We start from the raw sequence: 16,320 nt of genomic DNA on the forward strand, positions 1-16,320 counted from the left end.
AGTAAACGCTTCCTCTGCATTTTCTGCATGCTATTTTTGCATGTGCTTTAAGCAACTACCAGCAGTAGGAAATCACTCTTACCTTCATCGATGTTGCTGAAAATCGTACACTCATTGTGGCTAGAGCATGTTTTGATGAAGTCAACCCTTTAATAAGTTTTGCCCCACAGTGATTTATCTGTTTTAAAAGAAGATTACAATTTTTATTTATATTACAAAATCAGAAACAATATTACAGACAACTGTGAAACATGGAAGAGGCAGCTGAAAGCTTTAATACTGGGTTCTCCGATCTATTAACAATTTGGAAAGTAGTTACAGCGCTCCTCTAAAATCCCCTTCTCGTAGCACAGACACAAGCAGGAGATTATCTGGCCAGTAATACCACAACTTGGTAAAGCTAAAGCAAAGAAATTGAGACACAGCTGCAGAAAAGTGAAACTTCAACAGTTCTTTGAACAAAGATTCTTCTCCACCAGCTCTCTCTCTCCACGATACACTGCTTGAGGTGAAACTACCCAGGCAGTTTGACAAGACACAGCATTGTACCATTAGTAAAAAGAGCGGTGTCCCAGAAAACTGTGGCTCTACTGCAGACAAGTTCATTTATGTATCCTAATATGTTCTTTACTGTAAATAGAAAATGAAGTGCCTTGGAAAGCGAGGAGACTACGCTAAGCATTTAGTATGCCAGTGTGCTAACTACACAGGCTAAGTTTAAGATTACAAAGCCTTTCTTCTGTAAGTCATGCTGAATCTATGCCACCTAAGGTCTGCTGCAGCTTCTGCCAGCAACTAAGTACTTCTTGGTAAATCACTGCACACATTGCAAAATGACCACAACTAGCTACTTTTCTGGTGTATCAGGAAAATAACACTGGACAGAGAGACAGAGCTCCTGCCACCCTTGAAAGAAAGCCTTCCAATATTAGCACCGCCAACCTCTAGATAGACTTAGGTTTACTGCTAGATGAAAACGTCAGTCAATCCAAAACTTTTCATGAGAATAGAATTACACAAGTCTTCACGATTACTTCCAAACACTGTACTCTCCTGTTCTAGCACCAAGCCAAATTATATGATTACTAATGCTGAGAAATATGCAGCAGATCTGGCATTCGCAGAGCCTCTATAAAATTAGGAGCAAAGAGCATCTCAGTCATACCTCTATCTGGTGAAGTGATTTAAAAATTGACAGATCAAAAGGCAAGAGATGCTCCTGGATGTTACTGGTTCCAAAAGGTCCTCCTGTTCCAGTCACCTAGAAATCAACAATTAAAAACAGTTAGTGCAATATCAAACTTTTCTGCATTTCAGAAGTCTTATACTGGCTATACCACAAATATAACATCTTGGAAAAATATTCAAAATTCCGGCTAAATTTTCAAATATGCAATGATTCGTGAAAATTACAGGCAACTCAGTTCTTCAGGAAAAAATGTCAGTTGCACCAGCTACGCACAGAAAGTAAAGGACTAAACTTAAACTGCCACCTTGTGCTTGTATTCTGTAGCACAGAGGACACGCAAAAAAAAGATACCATAGGCAAGACTGACCAACATCTCATCCTCAGCTGACCAAGACAGGCCTACATTCACTAAAAACAACTTTCCTGAAACAACTGATCTTCCAAGACAGAACTACCTTCATTTCTACTACCTAGAATGAAGTTCAGGGCATTGCCAAGATGATTTTGGAAAAAATACCACACTCCATTGGTACACATCTAATAAAGAAGCGCCTAAAATTTCTATTTGGTCTCACTATTTTGGCCTCAGAGAACGTCAGCAGCATGAAAAGAGAGATGGCTTGTTTCATTAACGCTTGCTGTGAACATCTGAATCTTGGGAGAAACATTTTCAGCTTTTCTGTCAAAAGCTTTGAAAGGACTCACTCAAAAGCATCCAGAAAGGCCAGAAATTCTGAAAACTCTCAAGATAGGTATTTTTCTAAAAGATACACTTTTCTTCAACCAGAGAATCCTCAGTTCAGAGGATTCTGTAAACCCACCGGACGGCAAAGGCTACTCAAGTTCCACAGGAATACCAGTATAGGTGTCTTTTTACTTTTGCAACTTGCTAAGTCTTCCACTGAAGCTTCCCTGACCCTCATCTTTGTTTCCCCTTTAAACGCACAACACAGTTAAAAGGAAACTCTTCTTCATGTAATAAAGGGGCTAAAACTGTCCTTGAAAAATTTTAACAGCCCACTGTTAAAAAGTTCCTCCAGAAAACCCTTTCCAATTAACTTATTTGGTAGGAAAATATTACATTTATTCTGAAGCAGTATTTTAGTTAGAACTTCAGGGCAATGTCAAATATGAAAGTGGGGTGTTTGTGTTTCTGGGGTTTTTTTGGATGTTTTAAGATTCAGTCAGAAGTAGAAACAAAAAAGGGGTTAGGATTTCTAAATGTACTTGCATGCATACATTTATACATGTGTATACATACAGACACACAGGCCTAGCCATAGCATATGCAAAGAATGCATGGTTAAAGAGAACGCTTATCTACCTACCCATGCCCAGTAGCACCCAGTAAGATTCTATGGCTGCATTCATACAGACAGAATGGCTAAAGAGACCATGCCACAGAGGGGAATCATCATCTTAGAGAACTAGGGGTTTACTGAAGGTAGGCAGAATAAGCGTCTGTTTAATATGGACTTCTCAATGCTTGCAGGGGCTTAAATGACACCATCCGTAAAGCTCTTCAGCATTCACACTAGACTCCAAGTTTGCTAAGAATCATGTCAGAGTCTGCTAGAAACAATGTCTGCAGGTTTTGTGCAAGTATAGCTCACCTTTAAATACTTGAGTCTACAAGTGAAATCCAGAATATGACCTAGATCTGTTTTGGCATCTCCATTAGCACATGTAGGCTTCCCTTGTAGCAACTGTTGAGTGACAGCATATAACTGCAAGGGTCTGATGCTAAAGACTTCTCCAGCCATTAATAACTGTTCTCCTGCCAAAGAAGCATATAATGATATTAAACACATTGCTGCAGTGAGTCGCACAACTACAGTGGTAACAAATGAACAAATGATACAGAGAAGATCTAAGCTTAGAGATGACATGTTTGTCCCTTATATTCTAAGCTCAGATTGAGGCACCAAAACAATGCACATTTTTTAACATTTTAAACAGGTACTAGAAGAGTTGAATTTATAAATTCTAACTTTAGAATAATCTAGGCGTGGAAAAGGGCACTCTCATCATATAAGCCTGAAGCTCTCAATGCAACTAATGGCAAATTTCTCTCAATCTCATCAGGACCAGATTCAGACAACATTCATTTACATAATGTAAAAGATATGAAGCTTTCTCCAAGATATTTTTAAGATAAGTTCTGTAACAGTTAGCACTTATCATTACATCCAGAAAAGGCAGTGCCTGTCATCTAAAAAAAAAAAAAAACCACACCAGACCTTACCGCTTTTGCTATACTGCAAAAAATTTGCAGAATTACAGCAAAAGTTTTTGTGGAGTACAAGGTCCTTTACTACACTAATACAAATACAAGCTCCCAGGACAGAAAAATGCATTGTTACTATTTTTTCATTCCCATTTCATTCTAGAACAGTATTTAAGTAGTAGGAAACAGCATCTGAAAGTCTCTCTGAAGGCACCACAAAAGATAACACAGACCACAGCTGTTCCTTTTAGTGACATTAGTTTGACTCCATGAACCAGACAGCATCAGCTTTCACGATTAGCAGCATTTTCAGAAGTGCTCTGAGAGGAGCAAAAATCCCTTTGGCTTCAATAGGAGCAAGTCCCAAGAGTCCAGCTGCACATTAAGGCGAGGGTACACCAATATACAGCAGTCAGATAACAGTGACTCCAACGTCAGTAAAACTACGTGTGCTACAAAGTCAGGACAAATTTCTTCAGGAACTATATTACAACGTTTCAAAATTTGCTCTGAACCCTCTGAAATGGCTTTAGCTACAGTTAAATTTGTGCCAGAACAATCTAAAATGGCATTCTGAAACATGCTTCACCTATCACCCCAGCCAACACCACCACTGCTCCAGCGGGAATGAACAGTAGCACCTAGAATCTCCTTCCAAACAAAACTAGCCTGGGTTAACTACTTCACACTTCTCCTGCTGTCAATGGATCACTTCTATTTACAGCAGAGACAAAAAAAAAAAAAAAAAAGAGCTACTGCAGTTATAGCAAGCGTATTCCACTTTCATCTGCCAGCCTCAGAAAAGAACATCCTTTAACTGACCAGAATGTCTCACGTTTCCTGAATTCTGAAAGAACAGAAATTCTTAAATTAGACCCAAAGTGGTTTCTTGCATGTAACACATACTACATCAGCACTCACTGACACAAAACAAACTTCCCTACGTGTTGCAAAACAACACGTCAAGACAGAAAGCTTAACAAAAGCTTCTGATCACTAGTAACAAAACACATCTTATCCTTTCAGGACACAAAGCAAGCTCTTTTCAACAGCTGAATTAATGGATTTCTCTGTTTAGTTTTCAAAAGCAATTGCACTACTGCTACAGTCCCCCCCAAAATAACAGTCTGAATAGAAGGGCTTGAATCAAAGTACATCTGCCCTAAACTGCCATCAGTGAGAAAAAAATGAAGAGAAAGAAGGGGAAGAGAAAGACCCAGAGTCTGATAATGCAGAGTCTGAGAATCTCTGATTGTCTGGAGAGTAAATATCCCTGGACTGTGAATGCATGCACATAGAGGAAACCTCCCTCTTCATTCCCACTTAATTTCTGGCAAGTTCTTTACCTCTGTGAAAGAGTTCTTCAGCCAGCGCAGCAGTGATCCCATTGATCTCCTGCAAAGGACAAAGCATTGTAATTGAGCCTGTTATTTACATAATTATTGCAATTTTTCCATGTACACCTTTGCTGATAATTTTTTTGGAAATCAACTGTGAATACGTCTAATGGATTTCTTTGCAACTCCAAGACACTTTGGAAAAACACCCTTAAATTATTATATTTTACATTATTTCATTTCCAAGACAAGACATACTGAACTACATCTAAATAAGCACATCCTGAATATATTAAAAGAACAAGGCAATAGGAGCTACAACAACTATCATTGCCCATCATTCACCAAAATTGAAAGTAAGCTTGTTTTTGAAGTAACTTCAAGTAATCATTCCTGGAACATCAGGTAAATTTCTATTATAAGTATAGTGTTATAAAAAAAAAAAAAAAAGAGGACGACAATTTCAATATTTTATTAATCTAATGCATCAAGCACTCAACATTTCCTTGGAATACCACTAGTAGACCAAAAACTCTAGCTGAACAGATCTGCAGGGAAGAGGGTAGCAAATATTTGCTGGAGAAAATAACTGAAAAGCCCCTTTCTCCATCCTCCATCTTCTCCACCCTCCCAGGCCAATCCAGGTAACTCGGCTTCCATTCCAGGCATTGACAGCTCCAGAAGGAAGGAAAAGGCTGAAAACTTTCAATGCAGGGATTTGTTCTTTCTAAAACTGAAGGTGCGCAAAGATCAGTGCAAGCATTTTCCATTTAGATCTATTTCTCCCCACAACAAGCAAACGCTCTGTGGAAGCCAGAAATAGTTCTGAGCATTTCCAACAGTTCTCTCTCAAAGCCCCACAAGAACAGCATAAAATAAAACCACTGTAATAGTGAAGCTTCTCCTAGACACACACATCTCATTATAAAGTAGTAGCAAAGGGTAAACAGATCTTATGGATTATCATGAAATGAATATTTGATGAGCTTGCTCTGCTGACAAAGCCCTCATGATTCATAACAAGGGAATAAACCCACAGGACATCTGCAACAGATGGTTTGGTTCATTTCCTAAGGCAAGCATTTTTAGAAAAGCACATCTCAAAACAACCGAAACTGAGCTCACTGAGGACAAAGCCTCCAAACCAGAGTTTTGGGACCACAAGCTAAAAGGAGCTGCGTTCCAAACAAAATTCAACAGCTTTGACTTATTTTGAACAAACCAATTATACTCATCCAGCATGTACACGCTTAATTAAAAACAACAATACTCTCTGTATCCCTTTCATCACTTGGGACACATAGCAGATATTTTTCCTACGTTTATGATCGAAACAAGATTATGACTTGGATTGTCCAGCGATTAACACGCAAAAAAAGTGACTGCATTATTGTGTCAGCTCCAGGAGGAGAAGACTCTGTCTCAGCTCTAATTACTTGTATGTATCAACCACCCAGAAATCATCTGTCCGCAGCAGCTGCTGAACAGCAGCTTGGGGGCACTCACCTCTCTTCCTGCTAAAGCTTCTATCTGTAAGTTAGCAAAGCATCTTTTAAGATGACAAAGTGCAAGAACGTGCAACGAAATCAGCATCCTCATTTCACCACGGATGTCCTATACAAGGTACGCCAGAGTAACGTACCACACTATTATCATACGCAAGTGCTTTTCTGTGCCCAGCGGTACCTAATTTTTCCTTGCAACATATCAAGGCTTCACAGTATTTTTCATGTATTTATGGAAGGCTATTTCTGCTCCATTCAGTTCTATCAACCTGGAAAATAAAGTTAAGCATTCTCTACTGGAAATACTATATATAAACAACAGACAAATCTCTCAGTCTTCCTATATAAACTAACGAGGCAATATTAGGAATTACGCTCTCTCAAGCATGAACATGGGCTGTTTGAAAACTGAGATATTTTAAAAGATCAAAGTTCTGCAGAAAGATTATTTTTAGTAGAATTGCTAAGGTAAATATTTAGCTTTTCTTCTGAATGGCTAACATTTCTTGTAAATATTTAAAAGTACTCTAAGAAGTTCCAGGCAGAAACAATTGAATTTATACCTCAACCCAGACTCACTTAAGACAAAGAAGTGCAGATTAAGCAACACTTTTGCTCCTAAAACACAAGTGCAGTAAAGAAACAGAGAAGCATTCATATCCAAACAATGCCAGTCCTTTGCAAAAGTAAAAGATAAAAGGACGAGCATTACAGCAAGTTTAAATTAAATTACTAGAAGTTTCAGTGAGTTGGGTTCTGACTACTGTCGGAGAAAGGAAGAAAATAACTGAAAGACAGGGGTGTCAATAGGAAGAAGCTGTGCCTGCATAAAGAACTTCGTTGGAAGTTTCAGCACTGAAACATTAACGAAACACATCAGAACATCTTTGAAGAGAGTAGCCAGAGAACAGAATAATTATGCAACTTGCTCAAGATCGGGAAATTTGCTTCGTCTGAAGAGAACAGGCATCCGCTGTCTTTACGTTGTTATGCACGTTTTTAATACATTTTAAAACTCTAAGCCATTTTAGAGGACTCGATCACAGTACAAACTAGTGTTTCTCACTCAAACCTGCAGGGCAATAGCAATACTATAAAGCAAACCTTCACCTGTTTATCAAAGTCATACGCTAAACTATCACCTGGACTCACGTTCAGATAACACAACTAAAATAGCTCGCTCTTTTGTTGTTAAATTTTAATCAACATACCTAATGGATCACTTGTGATTCATTTCTGAAGCCTTTATATGAAACCATAAGGAGCCATTCCAGTACATCCCACCCCTAAAGCAATTACTGCTCTTCCTTTGTGCTCCTCTGGAGAAGTATGGTTTTTCTTCATTTGACCTACTGGAAACTCTTCTCAGTGTGAACAGAAACAGAGTTCTAACCGTTAAGTGTGTGTGAGAGGGGAGTGATCAATTATGTAATGTTCCTTCAGAGAGTTAGCACTATTGACTTCAGCTTTAACCACCAACTCAGCCGCGCATTTATTCACAGACTGCAAGCATTTTGCCAGCATTTATTTTCTTATCTCTGAGTCCCTACCCACACTACTTGCTAGCACAGTATCTACCGCAATAAAGGTCCTGTCAAAGATCTCCTTAAAAACATGCTTTACTTGTTATGTTGTCCAAAACACTGAAAAAAAAAAAGCAATTTATTTTGCAAGTGTTACATTCAATTCTCTCCAAGGCAAAGACCTGAGGAAAGTCAGTATTGCATTTTATATGCTAAAAACATAACTTACATATAAATGAAAGTGTAGGAAGTGTGACAACACTTTTGGAGCAGTAATAGGAAACTTGACTAGAAGGGTTTGCAGGTAGACCTCTAATTCTTTTTGTCTTTTCTCCACGAGGCTTTTGGAATTTTTTCCAATAATCTTCTTCGGCGGTAACAGATTTTTATCAATTTTCTTTTCTGAAACAAGCTGAAAGACAGAAAGACCAGAGTTATGGCCTGACACACCATCTGAACATGAAAGATGCAAATGAATGCATTAAGAGCGTGCTGTCTGTCCCTGGTAAGATCCAAGACTAAAATTACCTCAGTAAATTAAGCTATTACTCAATTTCTAACCTTAGGTATCTTTAGAAAGAACATTTTATCATAAAACTATAGGAAGTTTAATGATGGTGTAGTCTGAGAAAACATGAACGTGAAAATCCATGCCTGTCCGACTAGTCCCACTCACAAGATTACTCCACGCAACGTGTGCATAACACAGAGCAAAATGCAACTATTTAAGATGATAAAACTACAGAATATCAGGTGTGCTCTTGAGAAAGCAGTCCACTCTTGAATATGTTGGACTTCCTCTCATTGTCACTTGCTGTTTTTAATCAGTACGGCTTAGTAACTACCACACACAACCATCTAACAACAGCTTATTAGCAACCCCTTGAAGACAGTCTTTGTTCCAATCCAGCATCTGGTGACCAAATTAGCTATCATACACATTTCTCCTGGCAAAAGTTTTAACGACTCCAGTCTGAACGGTATTCTTTCTGATAGCAGGCTTGTGTCCAAGGCTAATGTCCAGGTCAATCTCCTATAGTTCAAGGGGGCAGTATAACCACAGCAGATAATGCTGCTCATGCAAAAAAGGACTTTAGTTTGCAGTTTAGATGGTTTAATATCTATCTAGCAGATATTCTCACTCTTTACTGAGGAAAGAGCTTACATCCCACATAACAGAACTACACAAACTGCAAGATGTCTTGCAAGAGACCGACGCCACAGTTTTATTACCTTTACCTTTTCATGCAGGTCATGGAAATCACTATAACGATGTTTGACTGTCCACTGATGATTGCCAACACTGACCTGAATAATGTACACCTAAAAGGAAGAAAATAAAGTAAGGAAAGGAACTGGAAAAGCAGTTTAAAAAAAAAGCTGACTGTGATACGTGTAGGTTAATGTATCACTATAATGTGATTCTACACTCATAACAAGGTATCATAGTTAACTAAAAGCTTATCCAAACTCTACAGTGACTTTGCTGGTGCAGGATGCCTGACCTCATTCACAAGACTGCTCCACGAAGAAAAATGGGTAGACGCTCTTCTTACCTCAAAGCAACTGCTATTATTTTTCCGTCCTGAAGTTTAACCACCAAGAACTCAAAACTATCGCTTTTTCTGAACGTTTCTGCTAGCCAGCTTATGTTCGCGCTCACACCTAGCCATAGCAAGCAGGAGACAGCAGCATCCCTCCTCAGGTTTAGCAAGCTCCACAACAGGCAAAGGAACTTGACAAACATCCTCCTGTCACTTCACCGTTAAGCAGAAAACTGGGGTTTGACCTTTAGAAGCCTAGGCAAATCCTTTGGTTGCTTGGATGTTAATTATTTTATTCCTTTCAGGCGAAAGCAAACATAACAGAGCTTCCTGATAGTTATGACTGTGCCCAAAGAACCATTACAATTAACTAAAGCAATCCAATATTTCTTTAGAGAAGGCTAATCATTTTTAACTGGGCATGTACTGAACAGACACAACTGAAGATTTTCATTGCAGGTGACTTTCCAGATTGAACAGAACTGATTCTGCAAAAAACTCACAATCCACCTTTGGATATACCAGAAGCAAGCCATCCCAATGAAACTGTCAAGAAAGAAAATAAAACACAACGTATAAAACAATCATGGCTCAGCAGAACCAGTTCTTCTTGCATATAGAGCTACTTGAAAACAACCAAATAAAGAAACTGTGTTATCTATTCCAACTATATTCCTTGCTTAAAAAAAAAAAAAAAACAATTGACAAGCAGATATTGAAAGCCTTTAACACACTAGGGAACTTGTCTGCTATCATAGGTGACACGGACCTGATTCACAGGTGCTACGGGAAGAATGTACATCTACTGCTAATCCCACTTGAGGGAAAAAAGCATCAACAGTCAATTTTCAGTTTGTTACATAAAAGAAAGGCAGTTTTCACTTACTATTGGCACAGACCAGTAGAGTAACAAACACTGACTAGAATACCACTTGAATTCTAGAAGAGTTATAGCACAGATGCATTTTTTTGGTATGAAACATCTGAGCCCGCAACACGCTGCCTTGCTGAACAAACCAAACAAGTCCTACAGAGAATTGAATCAAGATGTCTGACTAGTGCATACAGCAAATGATGCATCAGTGTTCTGAAGAGCAGTGAAAAACACAGACGGTTTACACAGGATTACTACGCCAATTAAGGCCTGTGTCTGATCTCCTGTCATGTGCTGGGAAACTGCAGGTCAGGATTATTTACCATGCCTATGAGAAACTAGAACAGGAATAACCTGAGTATTCAGAAGTTCCTCACAACCCAGAGGAAAGCAAGTGGAGACTCAAAGAAACCAGAGGATTACATTTAGAACCAAAGAAGTACTACCCTTAGAAGCTATAACAAAATTACTACCTCTGTTTAAAAGCTAGCTGTGCTAAAAATATTATAGGAGATAAAACAGTATAGCAAAATGCAATGCAGACTGAATATATAATGAATAAAACCTTAAGATCAGACACTGAAAACACAGTAAACTTCACAGCTCCCAGATGATAGCTTGTGAGATGAGGAAGAAATGCACCTTCTCTCTATTTACGGTACTCTGCAATCAGGCAGGGTAAACGCGTAATAAGGGTTTCGCATTCTCCTGCTGAAATGACAAGCACTGATGACTGCTAGAAAGAGAGTACTGAACCAAGTGGATATGCAGCAGCCTGGCCAAGAAAACGACTGTGAACGTTTCAGATGTACTGATACAACACTTCAAATTAAGATTTTAAAAAGCCACGATGTTCCCCATGTAGAACACATCAAGGATTAGCAGTACATATTCACCTGTCCAACAGCACTAATAGCAGAATCACAGGAAGTGATTTCACATTAATCCACAAGCTGCCTTTATCGTGCAGAATACATACAAATGCAATATGCTGATGCGCTCCAAAGCCTTGTTTCCAAAATTGATACAGAAATCAATCAGTCGTTTTAAAGTAAAAATTTGAAGTTTAAAAAAAAAAAGTCAGCTACATAAGTACATCTCCAATTAATTTTGGGTGCACGAACATGACAAGGCTGGCCGTTTATTAAGTTAAGATTGTTCAGTGCCTGGCTACCAAGCCAATGGCTGAAAGGCAGAAACAAATGAAGAGATGAATGAAATGTATCACACTGCATCATCTCCCAGACAAAATCTACCATGTGAAATCTCCCCCTGCAGTTTTGCCATAAACTGTGTTTCTTTTGAACTAAAACGTGAAAGGGTTTACATCCGCAGGTTTTCATCCTGGGAACCTACCTCCCCATTTTCCAGAGTCTCCCCCTTTTACCAGCCTCTGTGTAATGAAGATTCTATACCTTTCTATAAATCAGTTGCTTTGGTCAATTTAAATTCTACTTTGTAAAGTGTTTAACAGATCTATACTGCTGTATTTTTTCATGATAATTTTTCTTACTGCTGAGGCTGTTTATAGTCACTTTAGGCTCATTGCCATCAAGTACTTGCTCCCCAGACAGAATGCCTTTCATCTCCCTAAGTAAAATACTTACTAGTAATTTAATTTTTTAAGTAGCATAACTTCTAAACCTGCTATTAAATGAACATCAGTGATTCCAGATTGACCTTTGTCTACTTGGTGCAGGGTTATAAAACCCTGCTCATCTCACATTGCATGGCATACGCGCAACTCCATTGCACCTCTCATCCAACATTGCCCTGCTACATCACCTTGGTATTGTCAAGAAAAAGGCAAGTACCTCACTTTACAGATGGCAAACAGAGCTGCCCACAGGAAGTCTGGCATGCAGGTGGGACTGCAGCCAGTAGGTCCCAAATGGCGGAACAAGGATACAACCAAATCTCCTCCTCCCTGCCTTGTCAAGTACAGCCAGACAGTTTAAACCCATTCAAGGAAGCCACAGTGTTTTCCTTACACACCAAAGTAATATTAAATTATACTAAAAACAGCTGTAGAAGACAGGAAAGGCAGGAAGGCAATTTAGGCCAAACAAACAAATGCACAGCAGGAAACCAATGAAGCACTGGCAGCCTAAAGGCCTTTTTTTACAATCAGCCAGCCTTCAGTCAGCATCTAAGCTGGATCAGCACATGCAGGAGAAATACCTGGTCTCGTATTTCTCCAATACATGCAGGAGAAATACCTTACAAAAGTGCTCATACTTTCTCAAGTCAACAGAAAAATGTTAACAAGTTCAATATCTTTTCCACTGGATTAATCCACAGGTAGTCTTCCACCTGAAAAATTTCGACAAGAGTAACTAATATTTTTAAAAGTATCTTCAAAATTACATAGCACTGTGGGTCTGCCCTATATGTTTTACAGGATATAAGCTCAAAACATCATACAAATAATGTCATTCAAATATGCCTCCTTCTGTTGAGATCATCTCGAACGCTGGAGTGCTGAAGCGCAGGGTAGAATGGGAAGCAACAACGCCAAAAGAAAACTGATTCTTTCAGAAACAAGGATTTAAATAGTGCTACTTGACCCCTGTTGTCATGACTGCTACATGCTAATGGATAAAGACACATCTTGCTACTGTTCTATTTTCCTGTTCATCTTTACCATATTTGGCTGACTCTCTTCCACCACCTGTATTTCACTTCTGCTCAGGTACAGGTCACTGTCAAGTCCTTAGTGCCACAACATTTGAATTTTAAACACCCAACACAAATGCTAATTTTTGTAAATCATTTCATCTTGTGAATTGTTTCATACATCATTTCTGTTTGCATTTAAAGATATATGCCTACATTTCCAGTGGCTTGGGCCTTTTCATAGAAGCTGGCTGCAGGTTTGGAGTCCTGCTAACAATTTGTAAAGTTTACCCACAAGTAAACTTAATGCCATGATTCCCTGGAAACCACAGCACAGAATCAAAATACGACCAATTACTGGCAAATTTTGCCTTCCAAACACCTTACTTTCAAAGCCCCCTATAAAAATGGCACTAAAACAGCACGACATTTCCAGAAACATAATTATTAAATAAGAATTTAGGCCTTAAAAAATAAGCTTCTGACAGCAGTGGCTTAAAACATTGTTATCTCCAACTATCAGCAGATGTGCTGAAGATTACCTACAGCAGAGTAAGTTATGTGCCTGTACTACATACAGCTCAATCTAGCACATTAATGGTATTACCAAAGGTTGGTTGTGCCACAAGGCTGATGTGCAAGCTAAAGCAGCTAAGTAGCTCACGTTTCACCTGCTGTGCCCCTAACCTGTGTCTAGTGGAGCACAGGGACAGGTAACATTTTGAAATTTTCTCAAATAAACTCACTTGAATTTCTCAATCACAACTACTGTAAAATACTCGTGAAAACTCTATCACTAACACTATTGAATTTCAGTTCACATCTAAATCAGAAGTTTCCTATTAACATGCCACAAAAGCCTCACCATGCCCTGACTGATTTGTGACTTTGAAACCAAACCGGCTCAGGGGGAAGAAGCACATGTCCAGCACACACAGTGGTGACACCACAACAGCAGAAGTACAGTTTCTGTAAATACATACTCTGTAACTAAACTGGCAGAAAGAATTGAAACAATCTTCAAGAATGTATTTTAAACTTCTCACCAACTAATTCACCAAATGTTCCCCTTAACAAGGTGATCTGAAGTGTTCGTTACGTTTTTATCTAGGTCTGCAAACACGGCCTCTCATCACCTGAGTGCCATTCCTAAACACTGATGTTTCAAGGGTTGTCAATAAGAAAAAGAGCTAAGCCCTTCAAGTACTACAGCGGTGTAAATTCTCTTGCCAAAGCATGGCTTCACAATCACTCTGTCTTATTAAAAAATCAGAAACTGCTCTCCTGTTGCTCAGAAGTTTTTTTGAGTACCTTTTCAGTGACAGCAATCTAAGGTACTACTTGCAAAAATAATACACAACTTCTAACAAGCGCTGCCCTTCTAAATCACGTTGCCTCTTTCCTTTTTCCTCCTTTGAGTTCCTAGTGCAGGAAGAAGCCTGGGGTCATAATGTGCATTCTCCAAAAAAAGATCATTCAAATCACAGTAGACTAAGGTAGGGGTAGAAAAAAAATTTAGTTATATAACAGGGCGGTGTTCTTGAGAGGTTTTCTGTGTGCAATTACACTGAGGCCTGTTATTGTGATGAGCTTCTTCCTAAAAAACCAGAACGATTAAGTCTGGGTACACTGAAACTAGTTTAAAAAAAAAGAAAAAAAAAAGAAGTTATAAATCAAAAAGTTAAACTCCTTCCCCAAAAGAAATGCTGCTGACGACCTTTCCTTTTTTTTTGTGGGGTAAAAGAAAAAAAAATTGGCTACGTGCAATACCATCCCGAAATCGTCTGATTTTCTCTGAACAGAAAACGAACCTTTTCAGGAGGGATTCTGAAGTATTTTCACCTTAACAAGATACTAGACACTATACTCGGGCCGGTTTTAAAAGCTACCCTTTCTCGACGGCAGCTTCTCAGGTCATACACGTACACACGCGCGTAGACGTGCGCCCACGAGCACGACAAGCTCCGCACATTCAGGCTCCGCTGAAACACTAGCCTGGCAGGAGGGCAGCAGCGCCAGCGCCGCGCCCCGGGCCGCGCCGGCCTCCCCCCGCCGCCCCCCGCGCCGGGCCGGGCCGGGCCGGGCCTGCCGCCTCCCGCCCTGCCGCGACGGCCCCCTCACCGTGTAGGTCTCCACCAGCTCGGAGCCCAGCACCCGCGCCCCCCGAGGGGGCTCCTCGCCCTCCTCCGCCGCCGCGTCCATGGCGCCGCGAGGAGCGCGGAGGACCGGGCGCCGCCGCGCTCACGCCGCCGCCGCCGCTGCTCCCCCCCGGCCGCCGCCGCCGCCGCCGCCCGCACCGGCCCCAGCCTCGGCCCGCTCGCCCGCCGCCGCCATCTTGACCCCCCCCGCCTCCCTCCACACACACCCCGAAGGGCGCGGCCCGGCCCCTCGCCGCATTTTTATTGGCCGCCGCAGGCAGGGGCGGGGCTTGAGGGCCTCCGCGTCAGCCGCGGGGGGGGGAGGGCGGAACGAGGCTCACGGGGAATGCGCATGCGTGCTGAGCCCTCCGCGGGGGAGGCTGGTGCTGCGCGCTGCAACGCAGTGCAGTGCTGGGCTGGGCTGTGCAATGCGGTGCTGTGCAGTGCAATGCAGTGTAGTGCTGGACTGGGCTGTGCAGTGTTGTGCAATGCACTGCAATACAATACAGTGCTGGGCAGGCCTGCACAATGCGGTGCAATGCCTTGCAACGCAATGCAGTGTTCTACTGGGCCCTGCAATGCCCTGCAACACAATGCTGGGCTGGGCTGGGCTGGGCTGTGCAATGCACTGCAATGCAATACAATACAGGGCTGGGCTGGGCTGCTGGGCCGTGTAGCGCTGTGCAATGCAATGCAGTGCTGTGCTGGACTGTGCAATGCAATGCAGTGCAGTGCTGGGCTGTGCAATGCCTTGCAACACAATGCAGCGCTGGGCTGGACTGTGTGGTGCTCTGCAATGCTATGCTGTGCAGCACTAGGCTGTGCAATGCAATGCTGTGCTGTGCGAGGCAGAGCAACGCTATGCAATGCAATGTTAGGCTGTGCAGCGCAATGCAATGCAGCGCAGGGAGTTCAGGCTGACCAAGCTGGCTGAATGCAGCTAGGGAGTGCAGTGTGCAATGCGCACGTTGCAAATGACGCCCTTGGAAATGCAGGCAGCTGCAGTCCAGGCCAGGGCAGGCACTAGCACAGGGCATGTGAGATTGAATTGCAGAGGGCAAGGCCACTCCTTGTCTGAAGAGTATTGAGCTCCCTGGTAGTGCTGTGGCTGTACTGTCACAGGCACTCACACCTGCATCTGGAAGCAGTGACGGCAGAGGTCCAAAGCAGTGACTCACCCCAGCTGTACACAGCTCCCAGTAGCTCTCTGTGGTCCCACCACGTGGCTGACTGGCTGGAGCAATGCGGCACTGGGCAGAGGTGCCACTGCAGTGATTCTGTGACAAACGCCTGCTGCCACCTCAGAAACTGAGCTGAGAGCTGGCGTGATGGGCCGGACTTCTACACGGAGGAGAGACACAGCCTAG

The 16,320-nt window shown here is 41.5% G+C and overlaps 1 protein-coding gene across 2 annotated transcripts in view; it reads right to left on the bottom strand.

Moving 5' to 3' along the window:
- Nucleotides 1-15,079, bottom strand: part of NISCH (nischarin) — a 31,724-nt gene extending 16,645 nt beyond the window's left edge. For both annotated transcript variants that reach the window (XM_068960251.1, XM_068960249.1), the window contains exons 1-7: nucleotides 14,937-15,079; nucleotides 9,021-9,104; nucleotides 8,011-8,193; nucleotides 4,763-4,811; nucleotides 2,803-2,966; nucleotides 1,166-1,261; nucleotides 83-178 (exon numbers count right to left, since the gene is read on the bottom strand). In XM_068960251.1, the coding sequence (XP_068816352.1) occupies nucleotides 83-178; nucleotides 1,166-1,261; nucleotides 2,803-2,966; nucleotides 4,763-4,811; nucleotides 8,011-8,193; nucleotides 9,021-9,104; nucleotides 14,937-15,017 (753 nt within the window). In that variant the 5' untranslated portion in view covers nucleotides 15,018-15,079. The remainder of the gene's footprint in view (nucleotides 1-82; nucleotides 179-1,165; nucleotides 1,262-2,802; nucleotides 2,967-4,762; nucleotides 4,812-8,010; nucleotides 8,194-9,020; nucleotides 9,105-14,936) is intronic.
- Between the last annotated feature and the right edge of the window lie 1,241 nt (nucleotides 15,080-16,320).

The sequence above is a fragment of the Struthio camelus genome, chromosome 14, assembly GCF_040807025.1.
Source record: "Struthio camelus isolate bStrCam1 chromosome 14, bStrCam1.hap1, whole genome shotgun sequence".
Classification (NCBI taxonomy): Eukaryota; Metazoa; Chordata; class Aves; order Struthioniformes; family Struthionidae; genus Struthio; species Struthio camelus.